At 55.6% G+C, this 18,072-nt stretch overlaps 4 protein-coding genes across 4 annotated transcripts; 1 reads left to right on the plus strand and 3 right to left on the minus strand.

The window, feature by feature from the left end:
* Positions 1–28: 28 nt before the first annotated feature.
* On the minus strand, positions 29–3,776 carry BAUCODRAFT_236110 (uncharacterized protein). The gene is made up of 4 exons (XM_007681338.1): positions 3,293–3,776; positions 2,659–2,920; positions 2,059–2,247; positions 29–1,989 (listed from the first exon to the last, which is right to left on the minus strand). Exons 1-4 carry the CDS (start codon positions 3,435–3,437, stop codon positions 411–413), a joined length of 2,175 nt encoding a protein of 724 aa, XP_007679528.1. The 5' UTR covers positions 3,438–3,776; the 3' UTR covers positions 29–410.
* Positions 3,777–7,988: 4,212 nt separating this feature from the next.
* On the minus strand, positions 7,989–12,062 carry BAUCODRAFT_37014 (uncharacterized protein). The gene is made up of 2 exons (XM_007681033.1): positions 10,310–12,062; positions 7,989–10,098 (listed from the first exon to the last, which is right to left on the minus strand). The coding sequence occupies exons 1-2, from the start codon at positions 11,991–11,993 to the stop codon at positions 8,213–8,215; spliced, it is 3,570 nt and encodes a 1,189-aa protein (XP_007679223.1). The 5' UTR covers positions 11,994–12,062; the 3' UTR covers positions 7,989–8,212.
* Positions 12,063–12,200: 138 nt separating this feature from the next.
* Positions 12,201–13,300, plus strand: BAUCODRAFT_236627 (uncharacterized protein). Its single transcript, XM_007681339.1, has one exon. It carries the CDS (start codon positions 12,263–12,265, stop codon positions 13,136–13,138), a length of 876 nt encoding a protein of 291 aa, XP_007679529.1. The 5' UTR covers positions 12,201–12,262; the 3' UTR covers positions 13,139–13,300.
* A 93-nt stretch (positions 13,301–13,393) lies between these two features.
* Positions 13,394–17,480, minus strand: BAUCODRAFT_150674 (uncharacterized protein; the record flags this gene model as incomplete). The annotated part of the gene is made up of 5 exons (XM_007681340.1): positions 13,394–14,369; positions 14,429–14,637; positions 14,690–15,578; positions 15,627–16,781; positions 16,840–17,480. The coding sequence occupies 5 exons, from the start codon at positions 17,478–17,480 to the stop codon at positions 13,394–13,396; spliced, it is 3,870 nt and encodes a 1,289-aa protein (XP_007679530.1).
* Between the last annotated feature and the right edge of the window lie 592 nt (positions 17,481–18,072).

Consider the following 18,072-nt stretch of genomic DNA (forward strand, 5'->3'; position numbering starts at 1 on the left):
AGCCATGCTCATGCACATCGTGACTCATGCTCTCCAGTCATCTCGCCACGGCATGCGTAACCCGCCACATCTTGTGGTACCCTTCAACCTGTTAATCATCAACATCTTCCTGCGCCAGCAATGCTGCACCTCTGATTCCCTCTCATATCACTCTAGATATTACTGATACCATAACGGGCCCATGCGCCGAGGGTATCCGCGCGGTAAGCGATGCAGAGCAGAAATAAAGCAATACTAATACTCGTGCTCAACACGCTGTAGCGGCCGGCGCAGCTGTGTCAAGCTTGTAGCATCTGCTGATCGAATTTGTGACCACCAGGTCGTAAGTGCGAGATTGTTGGTCAAACGCAGCACGTGCGATACAAAGGAGCTAAAGGGTAAATCGCTAGAGGGTCTGCCAGTACGGAGCCTCAAGTAAAGCTCGCGGAGAGGTCTGGATAGTAGCCGCGGCTGGATGCAACACCATCGAAACGGCCGCATGCGCCGACCGACCATTGAGCGCCCGGGATGGCGTCGGCATACTCGGCTTTGACGGCGTAATGCCGAGGTTCCGTGGTATATCTTGTAACGTTGTCGACCTTAATCGGTGGCGGTGGCAATTGGACGCCTTCGTAGATGGGGCCTGGGAAATACTGGTAGCCTTCGAAGGTCTGGATGCCGGCCCGCTCGGCATCGGACATAACAGTGTCGGCATGATGTTCGTTCTCGATGGCGCCTTCATCCACACTACCCGGACTGCTTCCACTTGACCCATCTGAGGATGGGTGGGCTGCGTACGTGGTACCACGGTATCCGCTGCTGACACCGCCGTAGCCAGTAGTTGAGCTCCTGAAGCCGCCGGCGTTCATACCGTACCCTCCAGTGGTACTACTGCCATAGCCGCTGCTTCCACCTGAGCTCCCAGTGCCGCGTCCAGTCGAACTGTTCTGGCCTTCGTTTTGGTAGTGGCTGGGTGATCGACCACGTACAACGATCTTGCCGCTAAAGCGTTGAGCAACCTTGACCCACGAAGGGTTATCACTGCCTTCCTTCCGCACGTCCGCCCACAGCTCGACAACGAGATGGAAGTACTGCTGTGATGCGCGTCGCTTGCCATTGTTAGCGGTAGCTGACTTGAATTGAACTCGCTCGAATGTCTGCGATGTTTGCTGTCCGGGTATGGACAGATGAGATGCCGCCGATGCATATGTACTGTACGATGGCATAGTAGGCGCTTGTGCGGTTGCTGTCGTGGTCGCACCTGAATCTGTCGTGCTTTGCAACGGCAGGTACGGACCAGGAACGACGCCCGTGGGATGGAAAGTTCCCATTGGAACCTGATACACGCCGTTAGGCGACAGAGTTTGCTCGGATCTTGAGGTGGGTGTTGGTGAAAGCTTCGTCACTTCGATCTTCGTTTTTGGTCCATTGTCTCGCTTTGGCGTATGCTGGATCAGCTCAATGCTTTTGCCTTGAGAGCCATCCACAACTGCCGAAAGCTTGACTCCCATGGCTTGCACCTGCTCACTGTTGTTATTACGCTTGAGGAAGATGCGACCGTTGTTGATGTTGGGAGTGATGTCGTAGCTACATGCGACAGAGAAATAGTTTCTCCTGTAACACGTCCATTTCTGGTCTGATGTCGACAGAAACAGCCCCTTTTCGACCTTGGCATGTATGTTCGGTGTGACATCCATACCTTCGCATGTCATTTCCAACAGACACTGAAGATCAGGCCATGGGAAGTTCGAGCTTTGACTGCTCTCGTTTGAGCTGCCGTAGCCATTGGCGGACGTCATGGCTTGCGCATAAGTAAAACCATCGGGCAGCGCAGGACCGTAAGAGCGTGATATATTTGGGTAGGCGCTGAAGCCCGGCTGCGGCAGTTGCTGGTGTGTCAGATAACGTGCCGCTCCGGTTGCGTAGGTCTCACGTTCCGAGACGTCCCCCACGATGGGTGGCCGTGGTAGAGGAGTCAGCACGGACGTCGCGCCATGGAGCCCTTCTGATCTGTCCAAGGAGCGTTAGCTATCATAACCACCAGACTTGGTGCAGCGTTACACGGCGTGGTTCACTTACATGCGGGCACCGGTCAAGGAACTTGGTACGAACGACTGGGGTAGTGACACAGAGCCAGTATAGGTGGGAAGTCCTGTGTAATGGTTCGTCGGGTAGGTGGTGTACGCAAGATGCGAGGATGCGGCGGAGGACGGACTGGTCGAGATCGAGCCAGAGCTCGAGTCAGTGAGATGAGTTGCTGCTTGGTAGCTGTTCCACAACAATGTGTCAGCCTACCATTTTACGCCGTGACACAAAGGCTGGACTCGAGCGCCCAGTAGAATATAAGGCAGTGAGCGTAAATGCTTGATAGTGCGTAACCATCGGCGCAAGAACGAGGCATCACGCTGACTGCTGCAAGACTACAGCTTGACCCACGTAGCCCATCGTGTGACCGCCAGCGGTTAGCTGATGTCTGCAGTGGCCTCGTTGACCGTCTTGCCGGAAACGGTGATAACCGACGAAAGGACGCCGCAATGCAGCAAGCAACGATGCATGGTGATAGACAGCGGTTCCGCCCGCTTGAACGGCACAACGTACGGACGAGCCGAAGCGTCGACCGGATGCTGAGTTAAAGAGGGGCTGGAGCCTGATCTGAACCAATGAAAGCAAGGTACGCACCTGTTGGCATCCGACGCTATGCCCCAGCGTTCAGCACCGAAGCGGGCCTCTTGCGCGTGATTCGCTGTATGAGCAGCTGTCGGCACAGCAAACGAGGCCGGCGATGGCTGTGTCAAATTGCCGTCTTGTCGGAAACGGTCGGCAGTGTGTGTTCCAGGTGGTTGGAAATGATGCGCATGTCCAGTATACTGCTCGATGCAGTCGTGTTCTCCATGAATATTGTAGTCGGCACCATGTAATGGTAGCGCATGTAGGACAGCTCCTGCAACAGCGTGTTAGCTACAGCGAGGATAGTCACAGCAATCGCGCATTAGCCGCAATGCACCGCGAGAACGTTGGGCTCTGCGAAAAGGGTAGCCGGTTGAGTGAGTTGTCGTGCGTGTTGTGCAAATGCACAAAAGGTACGCCCAATGTTACACAACACAACAGCAAAGGATTCAGAGCTCAAGCAGTCTTGCATGTCGAGGGTGTCGGAGGTCTCAACCCTTCGCCAGTTGGCTGCCATGTTGAGCATGAAGAAGAGCTGTGCAGCTGCAGATTGGAGGGACAAGGACGCTACTTTGCGACGCTTACCACCCGTGGCGGCCGAGAGATTACGCGATGCATAAAGCCAGGGTCGGGAGTCGAAGCTTACCTTGGTCCATTGCCATCACTGCAGCCATATGTCTTCGCTTGTTGTCGTCGTCGTTTGAAAAGTCGTAAACGATTCCGTTTTCGGTGAACTCTTGCAGCTCTCGGATAGTGTTCGCACTCGAGTATGGAACCCAGTATGCCAGCATCAACACTCCCACACCCGATCTTGCAGTGCTTCACTTCTTGATGGCTTGGCGTACAACTTCCAAGGCCCAAGCTTCAGCAATCGCGCAAACGCCGTTTCGGGCCGGGCGCTATTCGTCAGGTTAAAGGCGGCAACAGCTCGCTAACGCACAAAAAGTGCGGGCAGACTTCAGCCGCGTGAATTCAAACGGCTAGTCCGTGGGCGGGTGATCGCGAGAGGCCAGGATTCTGACTCTTTCACCTTTGACGACAGCACTCAATCTGGGATTGAGTTTGATGCGTCGCGGCTCTGGTAGCGTCTGTTTCGACGTCCAAGATGCTGTACAAGGTCAGTGTTGTTGCCAGAACAGTAATCTAGAAGGCCAAAGAGCGCTATGGATGATAGCAAAGATGGTGTGCTGTATCATGGCCACCTCTGATATGCGACAGGTCGCAGAAAGCTGCACCGTCGCCTCCCTGACGAACCAAGGTTGACTCTGTGGCGCCGCAACGGTCCAAAGGATTATCAGAACTAAGAGGAATTTGTGATGGTGCTGAAGCGAGAAGCACGGGACAATGAAGGCTTGACTGACCGCAGATCAAGGATTTCCGTACTTGGCCACCACCCAAGATGTCAGTTGATAAGCAAGAAATGTCGCCTTTATGCTAACGACCAGTTCAAGCGAATTGCGACGGCGGCTTCAAGGGATGTTTGGCGTGTCTCGACGGTTGCAAAGAGTCCTAGAGACCGTATCGAGGTCGACTCGGTATTGCGAAACGTGAGAGTGTCTCCTGGATGACGCTGGCCTGCAAAGCTCCGTGTGGCAATGGTGCCCGCACCCGCACTGTACCAAGCTGCACAAAGGCGGACGGCGGCTGAGCAGTGCTGTGAATCGGATGAGAAGGATGAAGAACCGCGTATGTTGCTGTGAGTCTATAGTAAACAAGGGGTTGTTTCTCAGAAGAGGCCGACGCTGCATATGTGGTAGGAGTCGCCGACACTGAACACTCTCCAACAGTTCTTTGCCAAATCAGCCTGAAAAGAGTCAAGACCCTCTCAGTCCTTTCTTTCGTTACCAGTTCACTGGGTCAGGTTAGCCTAGCCTCGAAAACAGATCGTATTTGAGCGAGCTTAGGCCACCGTCGTCCTTAGCACTAGGACGCAATGGAAAGCTGCATGCTAGTCCCTTCGCTCAAAGTAGACTACCTATAACCTCTGATGCAAGGGATCAGGCTGGAGTTGCCGCCTCGCTATCGCAGCCATTCATCGGCGCGTTCTGTGCGGCGAAGCCAGTCCACTTTTTGATCTCGTCAATTACCTCAACTGCTGGTGGAAGAGGATCAGAGCAAAAACACCTTTAGTCGCTTACGACCGTTATTGCACGCCGCTGGACATTTCCAAATATCTGCCGATTGCGTGCAGCGGATGGCCGCGCGCGATTGATCGAATGGAGGCGGTCCACTGTGGGTCAGGTTGTATGACCGTCATCATGGGTTGATTGGAGATGCTTCCTCGACACTGTACGCAACCAACCTACCAAATGAGTGCCCTGGTGCCTCGTCTGGTCGGCCCGGCTCCGCGATGCACCCACAGCGCATCTCTCCGCTGCTAGCATGGAGGTCCCACGTAATGTGCCCAAGGAATCGATATGTCACAGACGCTTGCAGGGCACGGCCGTCTCCGCTGCGATGATGGCAGCTCAAGGCAGGCAGGATCGAACGCTGACAGAAGGATGGGCGCCTGGGCTTGTCGCCGGGCCCAAGCATCCGCCACATTGCGCAATAGATGTAACAGCTTCTGCACTTTATGCCTGGCATTTGCATGCCTTCTGGCAGTGCATGAAGCGCAGCGATGGTTGACTCGAGATCACTGCCATAATCCCCACCATCCATATCACCATATGTGGGAGTATCCCTGCCACCAGCGGCGATATACGCCAGCCAGCAGCGCCAGTCAGGACTCCCTTTGGCGGTTAATGACCCTTGATCCTTGAAGTGCGGAGAGCAGATGAAAGGAAGAGATCAAACTTTAGCGTGCCAAAACTGACGCTCGGACCACAGGTGTCGATAGCACACACACCACTTCCCGCACACACGCCTCTTGCTGCGGCTTCAGCAGTACTCATTTCACCACTAATGACAGAGCCTGGCGTCGAATATGATGAGTTGAAGCCGATAGAGACGGTGTCGATGCCGAGGTAATCTGCTTGGGGTTGAACTCGCTAAAAACACCCACAGTCTGATTGGCTACCAGCATACTAGATCATTTGACGTGTAACGCCCCTTCGCGTAGAGAGTGTTCACGCTCTATCGCGACAAAGCGACGGCCTTGCTAGGTTTCTACCAAATCGTACCATGGTCAATCGGCAAGTGGAGACGCCGCATTCTGCGCCATGCATCCGTATTGCTCGACTGAGCATCGATATGTCTCATTTGTTGTCTTCTAGAGAGCCTATGGACTCCGGCGGCTGGCTGCAGGGCTGTGTTGTCTCGTCCGGTACCACTTCACCGCCACTCCGGCCCCATACACTGGCTGACTTTCAATGCACGTGACGAAAGGTCAGCGTACCGTTTGAGTGAATCTGCTCAGCGTGACTTGGAAGACCGGTTGTGATGTCCGTTTCTGCTCCCCATTAAGCAACAGCCATGTAGCTCTTCGAGCCGTCCGAGATGTCAAAGCAGGTTCAACACAAGGGTCCAATATCGGCAGAGGCAGATATCCGGAGCTCAACAAGCTTGAGACGGGCGACGGTCCGTCTCTGACGGATACCTGCAGTCTAGGAATCCCGAAATACGTCCAAGTTCGAGTATACTGCGAAGTGCAAACGGGGAAATAGCTCGCAGGCGAGGATGCTGTCCTCATGACGTCGCTACCTTGCTCTCTCACTCCGGAATTCCACGCCCGTTTCAGGGCTGTGTTTGCAGTGAGGTAGCAGGAGGCACAACGCAAAGAATAAGATCCTTTAACAACCCGAATACCGTCTGCACTCGTCCTACATTATTACTAAACTACGACCATAGCCGCACCTACGCCTTGGCTGGCTGGTTATATACCGCGGCTTGCTAACTATCCTTCAAGAAGGCGCCAGTGCGTGACGGTCCCTTAAAAACTCGACATGCTAGACCTAATGGTCCAAAACTCGTGGCAACAGCCGTCGTCTCCGCCCACCTGAGGGCTGACGCTTGCGAACTAACCATAACTGAGGAAAGTCCTGCAAACATTGTACGCGAACAAGCAGACCGTCTGGCGACAATTGCGGAGTTATGGTGGAGAAGCAGGATGAGTCTACCGGAAGGATTGGCGACAAACGCACAGCATGCGCACGTCACACCTTCCGAGAATCGACAGTATCGGTACTGCTTCCCCTCTCCAGACAACGAACAGCTGCGCCGGAGATCGCAACTCGTCTTTAAGCCACGCAAGTAGTAATGACAGATTCTGGTGCAACTGGAAGCCCATGAACCTGTGTCCACCGAGGCCACCGCAGCTGTGCTCGAGCGCCGATCTGGAACGACGCTATGGATGATACAACGCACAAAGAAATTGGGCGTACAAGATTTGCACCGCTGAGGGCTACACAAAGAATTGTCAACATGCCTGCAGCGTACGCAACAGACGAATGCTTATTGAACCGAGGTCTAGCACGAGGTTGCTCTCTCGTTGACAACAAGCAACAGCAGATGGAGTTAGGCCACGCGCGCTGCAGCCTACCAATACCGACTGCATAGCTGTTGTGCCAGCGCAGTCTGCGACCATCAAGCCCCGGCAGCAACACCTCAACCTCGGCACCATCATCATCCTTCAACCTATGTGGCTGGCAAGCTGGTTGATCTTCACCCATCCTCATCCTCCTTGGCAAGCATGCCGAGCTGGGAAGCAAACAATCCAAATCTGGAGGCTTACGCGGCTCTGCAGCTATTCGTGTGGTACGAATTGCCTTTCAGTGATTCATTATGACCGAGGCTCAATGCTCATCATTCTCGCACCCTCGAGAAACGGTGCAAGCAGAACTCACATTCGCGAAGCAACGACCTTACCTTTCTCGTGCAGCCAAGGCACCCGGGCGGGTTGAAGCCGCCTGATCGTCTGATGCCTGCGCCGCTGGGTCGGTGAGGTTGGCGATGGCTGTACATCGCGAAGATGGGGCGTAGCCCTCGATGCAGCTTCCGGGCTAGGACCAGGGTAGTGAGGAAGAGATGAGCTTGGAGCTGCTATCAGTTTTGTCGCAAGATACAGTCAGGAGGCCTACATTTCTCGGTCTCACAGTCCATTACGGGCCACAGGTGATGTTTCCAAGCCCAGCATTCCGAACGGCAGACCTCAAGAAAGACGGACGTCATAAGCGGACACCTCGCGCGTCGGCTTCGGTACCTTGACGGCTGCGTTTTCGATGTCAGGTGAGTGTCCATAAGGATTGATTCTTGACGTGCCGTGAACGGTCTTTTCGGCCTTCCGTTGCATGTTGCTCCCGCGCGTGGTCGATACGAGCTTAGTGTTGGGAAGGCCTTGCCATCTGCTTCCATCTGCTCTAGCGCGCCCGGAGTGTGAATAGTGCTCTAACCAGATACAAGGCCCGACCCGAGACGGAAGCTCATGAGCGAGGAATGAGGGCTCCAAAATGGGCTGTGTGTTCGCAAGGGTGACCATGCCGCTTCATGTGAGGTATGCTACGGTTCTCCAACCCTACTGCGTGCACAATGATGCAACGCAAGTTACCGTCCATTACGGCACTATATCCACAAGTCGTGCTCATTGACTTACGCTAGACAGCAGCCACGATAGCGTGCTTACTACCCCTTAGTTCTCCCACCCAACCCAATCTCTCCCCACAACCCTCCACACCCTAACCTCTCCACTCCTCAAATCGCCCAACCGGAACTTCTCACTCCTCACCCCACCCTTTTTCCCCTGCTCCCGGCCCTGCTCCCAAGCCCTCACAGACCTCCTCGTTCCATCCCACTCCTCCACCACAGCGACATGAAAGACACCGTATTCGACCTTGTACTTCTGCCTCATCGCGCCATGATGGCCTTCAAACTTGCCATTGCGCAGCGTGATGATGTCGCCGGGTCGTATTTCGTCGAACTGCTGCGTGCTGGCGTTGGCAAGGTTGGCGTAGACGAGGGCGCCGTAGGCGCGAGTGCCAACTGGCAAAAGGGCGTCAGGGAGTGAGCGGATGAGGTCGTACGGTAGGGCTGCTGGTGAGCCGTCACCGAACACATGCGTGTCTTTGTCCTTCTTGCTGTTGCCGGCAGCGTTTGCGGCATGGGCGATCTTGCTGCCGAAGCGCTGCCAGTATGCCTCCAGTTGGTCCTGACGAAGCTTAGAAGGCGGCGGTTCGTGTCGTTGCTCTAGGATAACGTCTGCTGGGTCTTTTGAATCGTACTGGGCGGTGATGACGGTTTGGCTGTAGTCCATGTATAAGATGTAGACATCTTTGCTGATCGTCGTGCGTCCGCCACGCTTTGACTTCTGGCTTTCTTCGCTTTCTGACAGAATCTCAATGCCGTTGCGGCTTTGCAATTGAGGCGGTAGAGGCTGTGACGCGGTCCACCAATGAGTGTGATGCGCCAAGTCAATGTCATGCGCGATCCGACCCATCTCGCCAGCCGACCGTCCCTGTTCGAGTGACCGCCTTGCTACGCTGCCTGTGCGTTGCACGTCCATCGACTGCCGCGGCTGAGTTGGTGCTCGTGCTGGTGGCGGTGGAGCCGGTTGAGCTATAGGCGGCATAGGCGGAGGTCGCTCAATCTCAGCAGGTGGCGGTGGCGGTGGCCGATCCATCGACTTGCGGGTAGGCGGTGGTGCCGCAGGAGGAGGTACGTCGTCAGCTGAACTCTCTTCCTGTATGTCGACATTGTCGGGTGGGACCGGTGGTGCCGCGACTGGAACAGCACTGGGCACAGGCGGTGGCGCTCTGCTCTCATAAGTGTACGGGTCGTAGTCATCATTGGTAGAGTCTCGTGTGGGTGGCGGTACCGGCGGAGGTGCTCTAGGCGTGTCCATTGAAGGTCGAGTCCTAGGTGCAGATACTGGAGGGAGCGGTGGCACTGCTCTTGTCGCGGGCGGCTGAGGGGCGGCGGCGTGTGGTAGAGACGGTGGCATTTCGTCCGCTGTGGTGCTGTCGTCTAAGCTGGGTTCCCGCACGTGTGATTTGAGTGCATCTTTGTGCTTCACACTCGACGCAATGTCGGTGTCGTAATCGCCTTCGTAATCGCTCTCACCACGTTCTGTCTCATCGTGGATTTGAGATTGCAGATCAGTCACTTGTCTCGAGATTGGGGCAGATGGTGGTAACGGAGGCGGCGGCCTTGAAGTTACCGGGCTATCTCCAGGTATTGGTGGAGGCAGGCGGCTCGCTCTCTTCTCCGAAGTGGCCGAGCTGGGCGACTGCCGTTGCTCAGCCATGGCATCTCTGCTAGGTAGTACTGGTGGCACTGCTGTCCGGATGGGTAAAGGCGTCTCAACCCCGGACGTCTCCGCTGACGATCGTTTAGCGTGCATTGACATCTCATCATCGGACTCCGACCCAGGACCAGGAGACACAATGCTCGCAACAGGCGGAGGTGGTGGTACAGGCCGAGCATCGATGGGTGGCGGGCGAGGTGTGGGCCGTGAGCTTTCGCTTGGTATTGCAGAAGGCGCGACTCTCTCCTCGTTCGGAGCTGGAGGGACGGAACGATCTATTAATCTCTGTCAGTATCGTCCATGTTGCGCCGTACGGTACGTTCGCTGGTGACGTCCAATAAGCTTGCTGGCTCCGACTTGCTTTGCAAGTACGCTTGCTGGTACTGCTCTCGACGTTGGGCGAGCGGTCACAATCCATGTGCCGTTAGGTTGCCAAATGATCATCCAGGACGTTTGTTCCAAAACGAGAAGCTTTCGACAACTTACCTGTGGGCATGGGAGGCGGCGCACTTCGCCCGTCGGTGCCTGCGCGCCTTGGTGGCGCTATCCGCGCCTCGTCATCATCATCTTCCGCCTGCTGCTCATCTAGGCCGAACGCTCTTTGTGTTTGATCAGACTTTGGACTCTGCATGGTTGGTGGCGGCGCGCCACCCATGCCTGGAATGGCAACCATTTGCGGTATCTGTGGTGCAGATGGTGGCGCACCTTCCTCGCTCATCGCCTTCTCCTTGGTCGATCGTTTCTTCGTGGGCGCAGCTGTGGCAGGCATACCGAAAGGGTTGAATGGGCCGCCACCTTGCTGTCCGCCTGCTAGTCTTGCCATGCGCTCGCGTAGCCGCTGCTTGCGCTGCTCTTCTTCGTCCAGCTCGTCCTCTTCATCCTCCTCGTCGGCGACACCTTCCTCATCACCCACGTCTGGCTCGTGCATTGGTGCAGCAGGTGCCCTCAGTAGCGGAGCAGGCCTGTCGTCACTATCTTCCGGCCCGGTCGTGCCAGTGTCATCCTCTGTAGTCTCGCCTGCAGCTGACTGATCAGCTTCTTCTCCACCGCTCAGAATCTCATGCGCCGGAACGGCATGTACAGGAGACATGGGCTCCACCGGCCGCCTCTGCGCAGAAGGTACTCGAGGTCTCTCTCTCGGCACTTCCATGGATTGTCGCGTGGTCGATACGCGCTCCAGCTCGTCCCCTGCATCCTCTGCCTCTTCTCCCTCCACATGCTCAGCAGGCTTCTGTGCCGGTGGCTTCCGTTCTTTCTTGTGCGAAGTCTCTGCCTGCCGTGTGCGCGCCGCCTCCTGCTCCCTCTGCAGCATTGCCATCCGCTCCTTCAAGCTCATTGGCTTTGGCGCATCCTCGTCCTCTTCTACTGGCGAAGTATGCCACTCTCCTGTCAAACCTGCTGCTTCCGCCGCTGCTCTGTCGTCCTCTTGCCGCTGCTTGATCTCAGGATCCTCCTCACGAATGTACGGCCTGTGCACAGGCTCTGCCTTCTGCGCCGGCGGCACATATGCGTTACTGCTTGGTGGTGGTGCCACAAACGGCTTCTTGATATAGTCATTGCGTGGCTGCTGCCTTCCTGGGCCGATAGGCGCTAGAGGTGCCTGTTCCGTCTTGTTGAAGGCGGCAATCCGGTCTTTGAATGCATTGGACTTGGGTGCTACAGGGGGCGGCCCAGCTTTCGATGGAGTTGAAGCTGTTTGCGCAGGCTCCACATGTGCCGGCTTTGGCGCTGGCGGGGGCTCTGCTCGCGCTGTGGGCGTCGTTCCAGCGGTAGGTTGTGGTGGTAAGGGTGCTTCTTCTTTTACGACGGTTGGTGGTTCTGCTGGAGTATCCACTAAGGGCGCCTGTGGCTTCGATGCTGCCGGAAGGGGAGGCACATCCTCTTCTGCTCCGCGCTCCACAGACTCCGGCACGGGAGGAGACTGCACGCTCTTCGGCCTCGCGGCTCTTGTAGGCCTGACAGGCACCGCTGGCTCGTATCTCTCCACAAAGTTGCTTGGGAACAGGCCTTCCTTATGTGCTCCTGCAGCATCGGTATACTCGCCCACGTACCAGTCGTCGCCTTCCAGTTCTACAACATTGATGATTTGTCCAATGGGAAACTTCAGGTCGTCGTCATGCTCGCTGGTGTACTCATACACAGCCTTGACCTTGAAGGGTGGAGCTGCCATTGCTGTCGCTCCGATAATCCTCAAGAAGTCCTACAGAAACCAATTTGTCGTTCTTACCACGAGCTGCCGTTGCTGCAAGCTGCATGCGAGGCCGGAGTCTCGATCGGCAATGACGAAACCCGTCGCCGCCGCCGCCGACACTTTGGGGTAACGCTTGGCGTCTCGCCTAAGGCAGTTACGCAAGCGGTCCGTGCGTCACGTGAACACTTCCCTTACTCTCAGTCATGTTGTACGACTATGTTGTCATTTAATGCCGACAATGTGTTAGCATGGCAACCCGGGTGCCCGTCAAGTCGATCCTCAAACAACAACCTGCCCCACCAAATCCAGCCGACGAACAGAAAGCCAAAGCAGACAAGGATCGCCACAACCGTTCCATCGCGCTGCACCACGCCAACCTAATCCAGCATCGTAAAGACGTTGAGCTCAAGATCGTGAAAGCCATCGAGCTGCTCCTGGACTATCCCACTTCGTCAACCTTCACCGTGGACGAAGGCTCCCGCTTCGTAGCACTCGTCCAGTTCTTCCAACCCTCCGATTACGACAGCCTTGTCGAAGAACGCAGGATCGACAACCATTGCGGCTACGCTCTCTGTGCAAAGCTACCACGTACGAGTACGCTAGGTGCAGCATCCGACTGGAAAGTGGGCAAAGGCGCCGCGGACTTTTGCAGCACCATTTGTGCCAGGAAGTCTAACTATGTGAAAGCGCAGCTCAGCTCTGTTCCCGCCTGGGAGCGTGGCGATGACTTTAGGATGCGGGTAGAGCTGCATCCTGATGATCATATCGGAGGGGCGCCTGCCTTGGGCATGTCAAGCTCGACGAATATGCAAAAGTTAGCGCAGGTGGCGAACGACGAGGAGCTTGCGCTTGAGCGAGGCGAGAGGGCCTCTTCGTTCAAGCCGAAGCAGGTGATGAAGGATGTCGTTGTTGAGAGGGCACCGAGGAAGCATCCTTCAAAGCTTTCAGCGAACGGAGACAGGGCCGCGCACGCGGCGATCGAGGGCTATATCCCGAGAGGGAAGCCTACCAAACGAAGTCAAGGAGTGGATGGCGCCGATACTGATGACAGCGACGAAGTGGACGTCAAAAACGCCAAAACGGACCATGGAGATGGGTACGACCATGACGACGAGAAAGACTGAAGCTTACTCAGTGCTTCTCTTCTCATCAATCTATGTCTATACAGCCGAAAATGGCTGCCAGGCAACCGTCGCTATGCATCCAACACCGGTCCGCCGCGTATGCTAGAGATGTGTCGACTCTCTCCTGGCCACCAATGTTACAGTAACACACGATCTCAGCACATTCGCATCCGCGTGTGCGCGGTTGCAAAACACCTGCGCTATGAATGTTCCTAGTCACGCCGCCCATCGAAGACGCCACCATATCGCCTTCAACTATTGCCGCCTATACATCGCATCCGCCATTTTGGCCACCTGCGCCATCTCCTTCACGTCATGCACCCTTACAACGTCCGCTCCACCTTGTACAGCAGCCGCCACTGTAGCCGCGGTGCCCCAGGTCCGCTCCCTAGCGGTCTCAACACCGGTGATCTTACCAATGAAGCCCTTCCTTGAGCTGCCAACCAGCCAAGGCATATTCTGCAGATCAGGCGCATTGATGAGCTCCGGTAGTCGGCGCAAGATCTCGAGATTATGCTCTTGCGTCTTTGAGAAACCAATACCGGGGTCGAGAATGATCCGCCAGCGACGGATGCCAGCGGCTTGCGCCGCATTAAGACGGGCGCTGAGCTCCCCGATCATGGTTCTAACAAGTCCGTCCGGGTAGGAGGTGTTCTCATCGCTTTGCATCGTGGCGGGTGTGCCACGCATATGCATCATCACGTACGTGCAACCCAGTCTTGCCACTGTCGGTAGCATCTCCGGGTCGAGAAGTCCGGCGGAGATGTCATTTACGATATGTGCGCCTGCTTTGATCGCTGCCTCGGCGACCGTCGCACGGTAGGTGTCGATTGAGATGGCAACATCCTTCGCCTCCGGAAGAGACTTGATCGCTTCGATCGCTTTAAGTACTCGCAGACACTCATCTTCAGCCGTGACGTCCGGTGCGTTTGGTCGCGATGATTGTCCGCCGACATCGATGATAGTGGCGCCTCCGGCGATATGCCGCGCTATCGTGAGCTTGAGGGCTTCGGAGTCGGTGGTCAAGTGAGTGCCACCGTCGGAGAACGAGTCTGGTGTCATGTTCAGGATGGACATAATGCGGGTTGGACGCTGGGGGTCGATAGCCCTGATTGCAGCGTTCTCCGGGCCCAGTGGTGTGTAAGGGAACATGTTTCGTGGTTTGCTCTCCACTGTTCGTAACAAATTGACGGCGGATCCGTTGAGTGGATCAACCACGTCTTGGGTGATGCTGCGGAAGGTATCAGTTTCATCCACGCAAAGGGAAAGGGGCTTGGCGGCGGTACTGACTCCGCTAACGGTCGCAGAACAAATTCGCGCTCATGCATCAGAGCGTGTGGTATTGTGAGCCGCTCAGTTGCCAATCGCTTTCCCTTGTAGAGCAGTATATCTAGGTCAATACTACGCGGGCCCTTCTCAACCGTCTTCACCCGGCCAAGCTGCTGTTCGATCGCCTGTAGCTTGTCGAGAAGCTCGGTCGGTCCCAACGAAGTATCTACCTTCAGGCGGTATTAGTGGTGTATGAGCTGTGGTTTGGATGTTTCAACCTACCTGGCAAACACCATTCAGGAACAAATCCTGCTCCTCGACGTACATGGGTCTGGTTTCGTACAGCGGGCTGGTTCCAGTGATACGTATCTCGCCAGACTTATCTATTAGACGGCATGCCTCCTCGATGGTTTGCAGTCGCTCGCCGATGTTACTGCCGAGTGCGAGAAACGTGGTATCACGATATGCGTTTCCGCTGCAGTCCGACTTCCCAACGCCCAACAGTTTGAGACCGGCGCGGCGCTCAGCTAGGCGCTTTTGACGAAGCTCAACGACAAACATTCTTGGACGCAGAGCTTCTGGAAAGATCTTGCGGGCTCCCTTCAGTGCATTGGCCACGTGACATGCCAACTCATCACAATTTCTGCTGGTGGCATCGTCTGCAAGAATCGGAAAAATGATTGTCTTCAGGCGGTCGGTGAGCGCTAGCAGAATGCTCGCAAGATTTTGCCCTCCGTCGTCGTCCTTTTTGCTATCGAGTAAATGCCCAGTGCTCTTTATTATGACGTCGCATGCCCCGTAACGGGCGCAAGCCAGCCCCTTCAAGGTGGGAAAGCGTAGGGTAGCCGAGAGTGGCGGAGAAACTCGAACGCCATTCGACTTCGTAAAGCGTCTTGAGCGCAGAATCAGTTTTAGAGTGTCCGAGCCAGTCAGAAGGCTCTCGGTTGCTGGCGGGCCTGTAGCGAAAGCAACTGCTACGGATGGCTGGTCAGGCACCGCGGCCATGATGCTGTAGGAAAAGCTTCGAATGTATCGAATGCCGCACTCTGTGTTGCCCCTCATAGTCTGCGGAACGAATGAGTCCATGCCCGGATGTGTGGGTGGTGGCTTGTCCCAGTTTGTCCTCAAACCGTATCTCTGAAACCCGGTATGCTCTTCGAGTACGCGGAATCTATCCCTATCAGCCAGTAGATCTCTGATAACGTGACTGCACGCTCACCCTTCATTCGTAGGTCCACTCGCCGATGTCTCGCCGCTGTCTGCAAGCGGCACACCTGGGTTATCCTCCTTTCTCACGGCGGCTAGTTCCTTTCCGGTTCTGTCGTTGGTACTGCGCTCAGATGCCACATGGTCATTTGTGGCACATGTATCTTCCTCGGAGTCTCGCGGCTCCTCTAGCCAGGGCTCAGACTCTTCCTGTTGATAGTCCAGGTCTCGTACAACGGCTGTGTTCTGTGCCTCCCGCGGTAGTTCGGGCGCATCTCGACGTGTACTAAACGGTGGAGCACCTATTGGGTGCGCAGCGGCCTCTTCATGGGAAATCCGCTGCCCAGCTGCAGTCTTCATTGCAGGAATATCTCGGGGATCGTCGACTTGAGCAGTTTCTCTGTCGACCAACGCTACGTCGACATCGTCTGGCTCCCCTTGAGGGTCAAGTTGGGCAGTGGCAGCATCTGTGAACAAGCTCCGGACTGTGCCATCCGCGTTGTAGAGCTTCGTTGCGATCTGAACATGGTCCACCTCAGGAACCATATTCTGCACTTGCAATACGCGTAGAATGGCCTCCGACATGAGCCTGGGAACTGATTCAGGGCGCTCAAAGGGCATCCTTGAGGCAAGCATCTCAGCGGTATTGGATGCAAGATAGAAGATCCGCCCGATCTCGTCGGACAAGCTCTTCGGGGAGCTGATCGTCAAGCCTCTCCCAGGGTGTCTCACGGCCGTGCGGAAACCGATGGCTAGTTTTTGTCTCATCCTAACACTTTCAGGCCCAAGGCTGTTGATCCTGACCTGCCCATAGTGTAGGTCCACGTTATGGAGTCGGACGGTTGGCCTAGGGAACCTCAAGCCGCGAACGTGTAACGTCACGGTTGCGGCAAAGCTCTCGTTCAGCTCGTTATTGTACCGACTCTGTATCTGTAACGGTCTGGCTTCTAGGTTTAGGGTCAACACTTTGGGAAACGACTCTGAAAGCGCGGCAGCTGCTGACAGGCATCCGAGCAGTGCAGTGTGGTCAGTCCTCTGGCAATGCATTTCCAATTGCTCGACCGCCATATCAACGCTGCAGTATTCCTTCTCGGAAGATGAAGGATTGTCCATACTCAACGTTACCTGAGCAGAGGGGATCCCAAGTTTGCGCGTTGTTTCAGTATGGCTAAGCCAGAATTAGCCGCTCCGACTGAAAGAGGCAATGGAAGGGATTCAATACATACAGCGTCCGGAACTCCTGGGCGCGCATAATGATTGGCGTGGTTTCCGTTTGCGCCTGAGCACCCTCTAAGGTGATGTTAGAGACACAGGTATCCGCTTCTGCGTCCTGCGCCGCTGAAGGAAGGGCATTGCGAGGTGGAGTCGTGTAATGTGGTGTACCATCTGCGTACAGCAAGATAGACTGGGTGAAGCGCCGTCTCCGGTTATTCACAGCGGTAAGCTCAAGCGCAGTAAAGTCGAGGATGCCTGCAAGATCCGAGCCTTGGAGGCTAGACAGAAGTTCGTTCTCAGCCAAGCGTAGCGCATCATATGCGTTATCAAAATGTTGCCCAGACAATTTGGCGGTGGTGTCAGCGACTAGTCGATCAAAAAGATAAGGCATTGCTTCCTCAGTGCCCCGGTATTCTGCAGTGTCGCCATTTCGCTTAGATGGCGCTAGGACACCCAAGTTCAGGTGGCCGGAGATCGAGATATCAAGGCCCCAGCTTTCAAAGGCCTTGATCCTGATCACACAAACGTTGGACAACAGCACATGCCGCAAGTCAATCTGAGCAAAGGGTCGAGAGAGCGCGGCGCCGGACGGCTCACGGTATATCTGCAGCACCAACTGTGAGACTTTATCGGACCGATAACTTGGTGACATGCGAGAATCTCTGCCCCTAGACTTAGACAGTGACGCGAAGAGCATTTGTACGAAGACATTTCGCGCCGATTTGACTTCTTCGCAAGCTTGCATTGCCATTAAATACGCGTACTGCAATACTGAGTGTGCGGAGCCGCTTTCGTCTACGGTCAAGAGATGGCGTTTTTGGACGGATGTAAGGTACGTTGACACAGTCTGATGAATCCGCTCCGTGGTGTACGACTTCCAGCCAAGCGCACATAGTCGCGCTGAGCGTGGGAAGCCGGGAGATCTATGTGAGAGTCAGTTGAGGCCTTTGTGCTAGTGACCTCGACGCCTACTTTGCCATCAGCCCGGTGGTATACTTATACACGCCCAGCTCATGGCGACGTGCATGCGGGTGTGGAGCACCACTTCCATCGGGAGGTCGTATGGTCCTGGACGAGCCTGCCGTAGCTGCACTGCTTGCATTTGATGTGGCGGATGGACGCCAATCGCGGATTGTAACCACTTGCTTCCTAGTCGGAAGACATAATTCCTGGTACCTCCTGATCCTCATCCTGGCCAAGTTGCATGCGTGTGGACGTTCGCTAATTGGCCACTGGCTGTTGGA

The sequence above is a fragment of the Baudoinia panamericana genome, assembly GCF_000338955.1.
Source record: "Baudoinia panamericana UAMH 10762 unplaced genomic scaffold BAUCOscaffold_11, whole genome shotgun sequence".
Taxonomy (NCBI): Eukaryota; Fungi; Ascomycota; class Dothideomycetes; order Mycosphaerellales; family Teratosphaeriaceae; genus Baudoinia; species Baudoinia panamericana.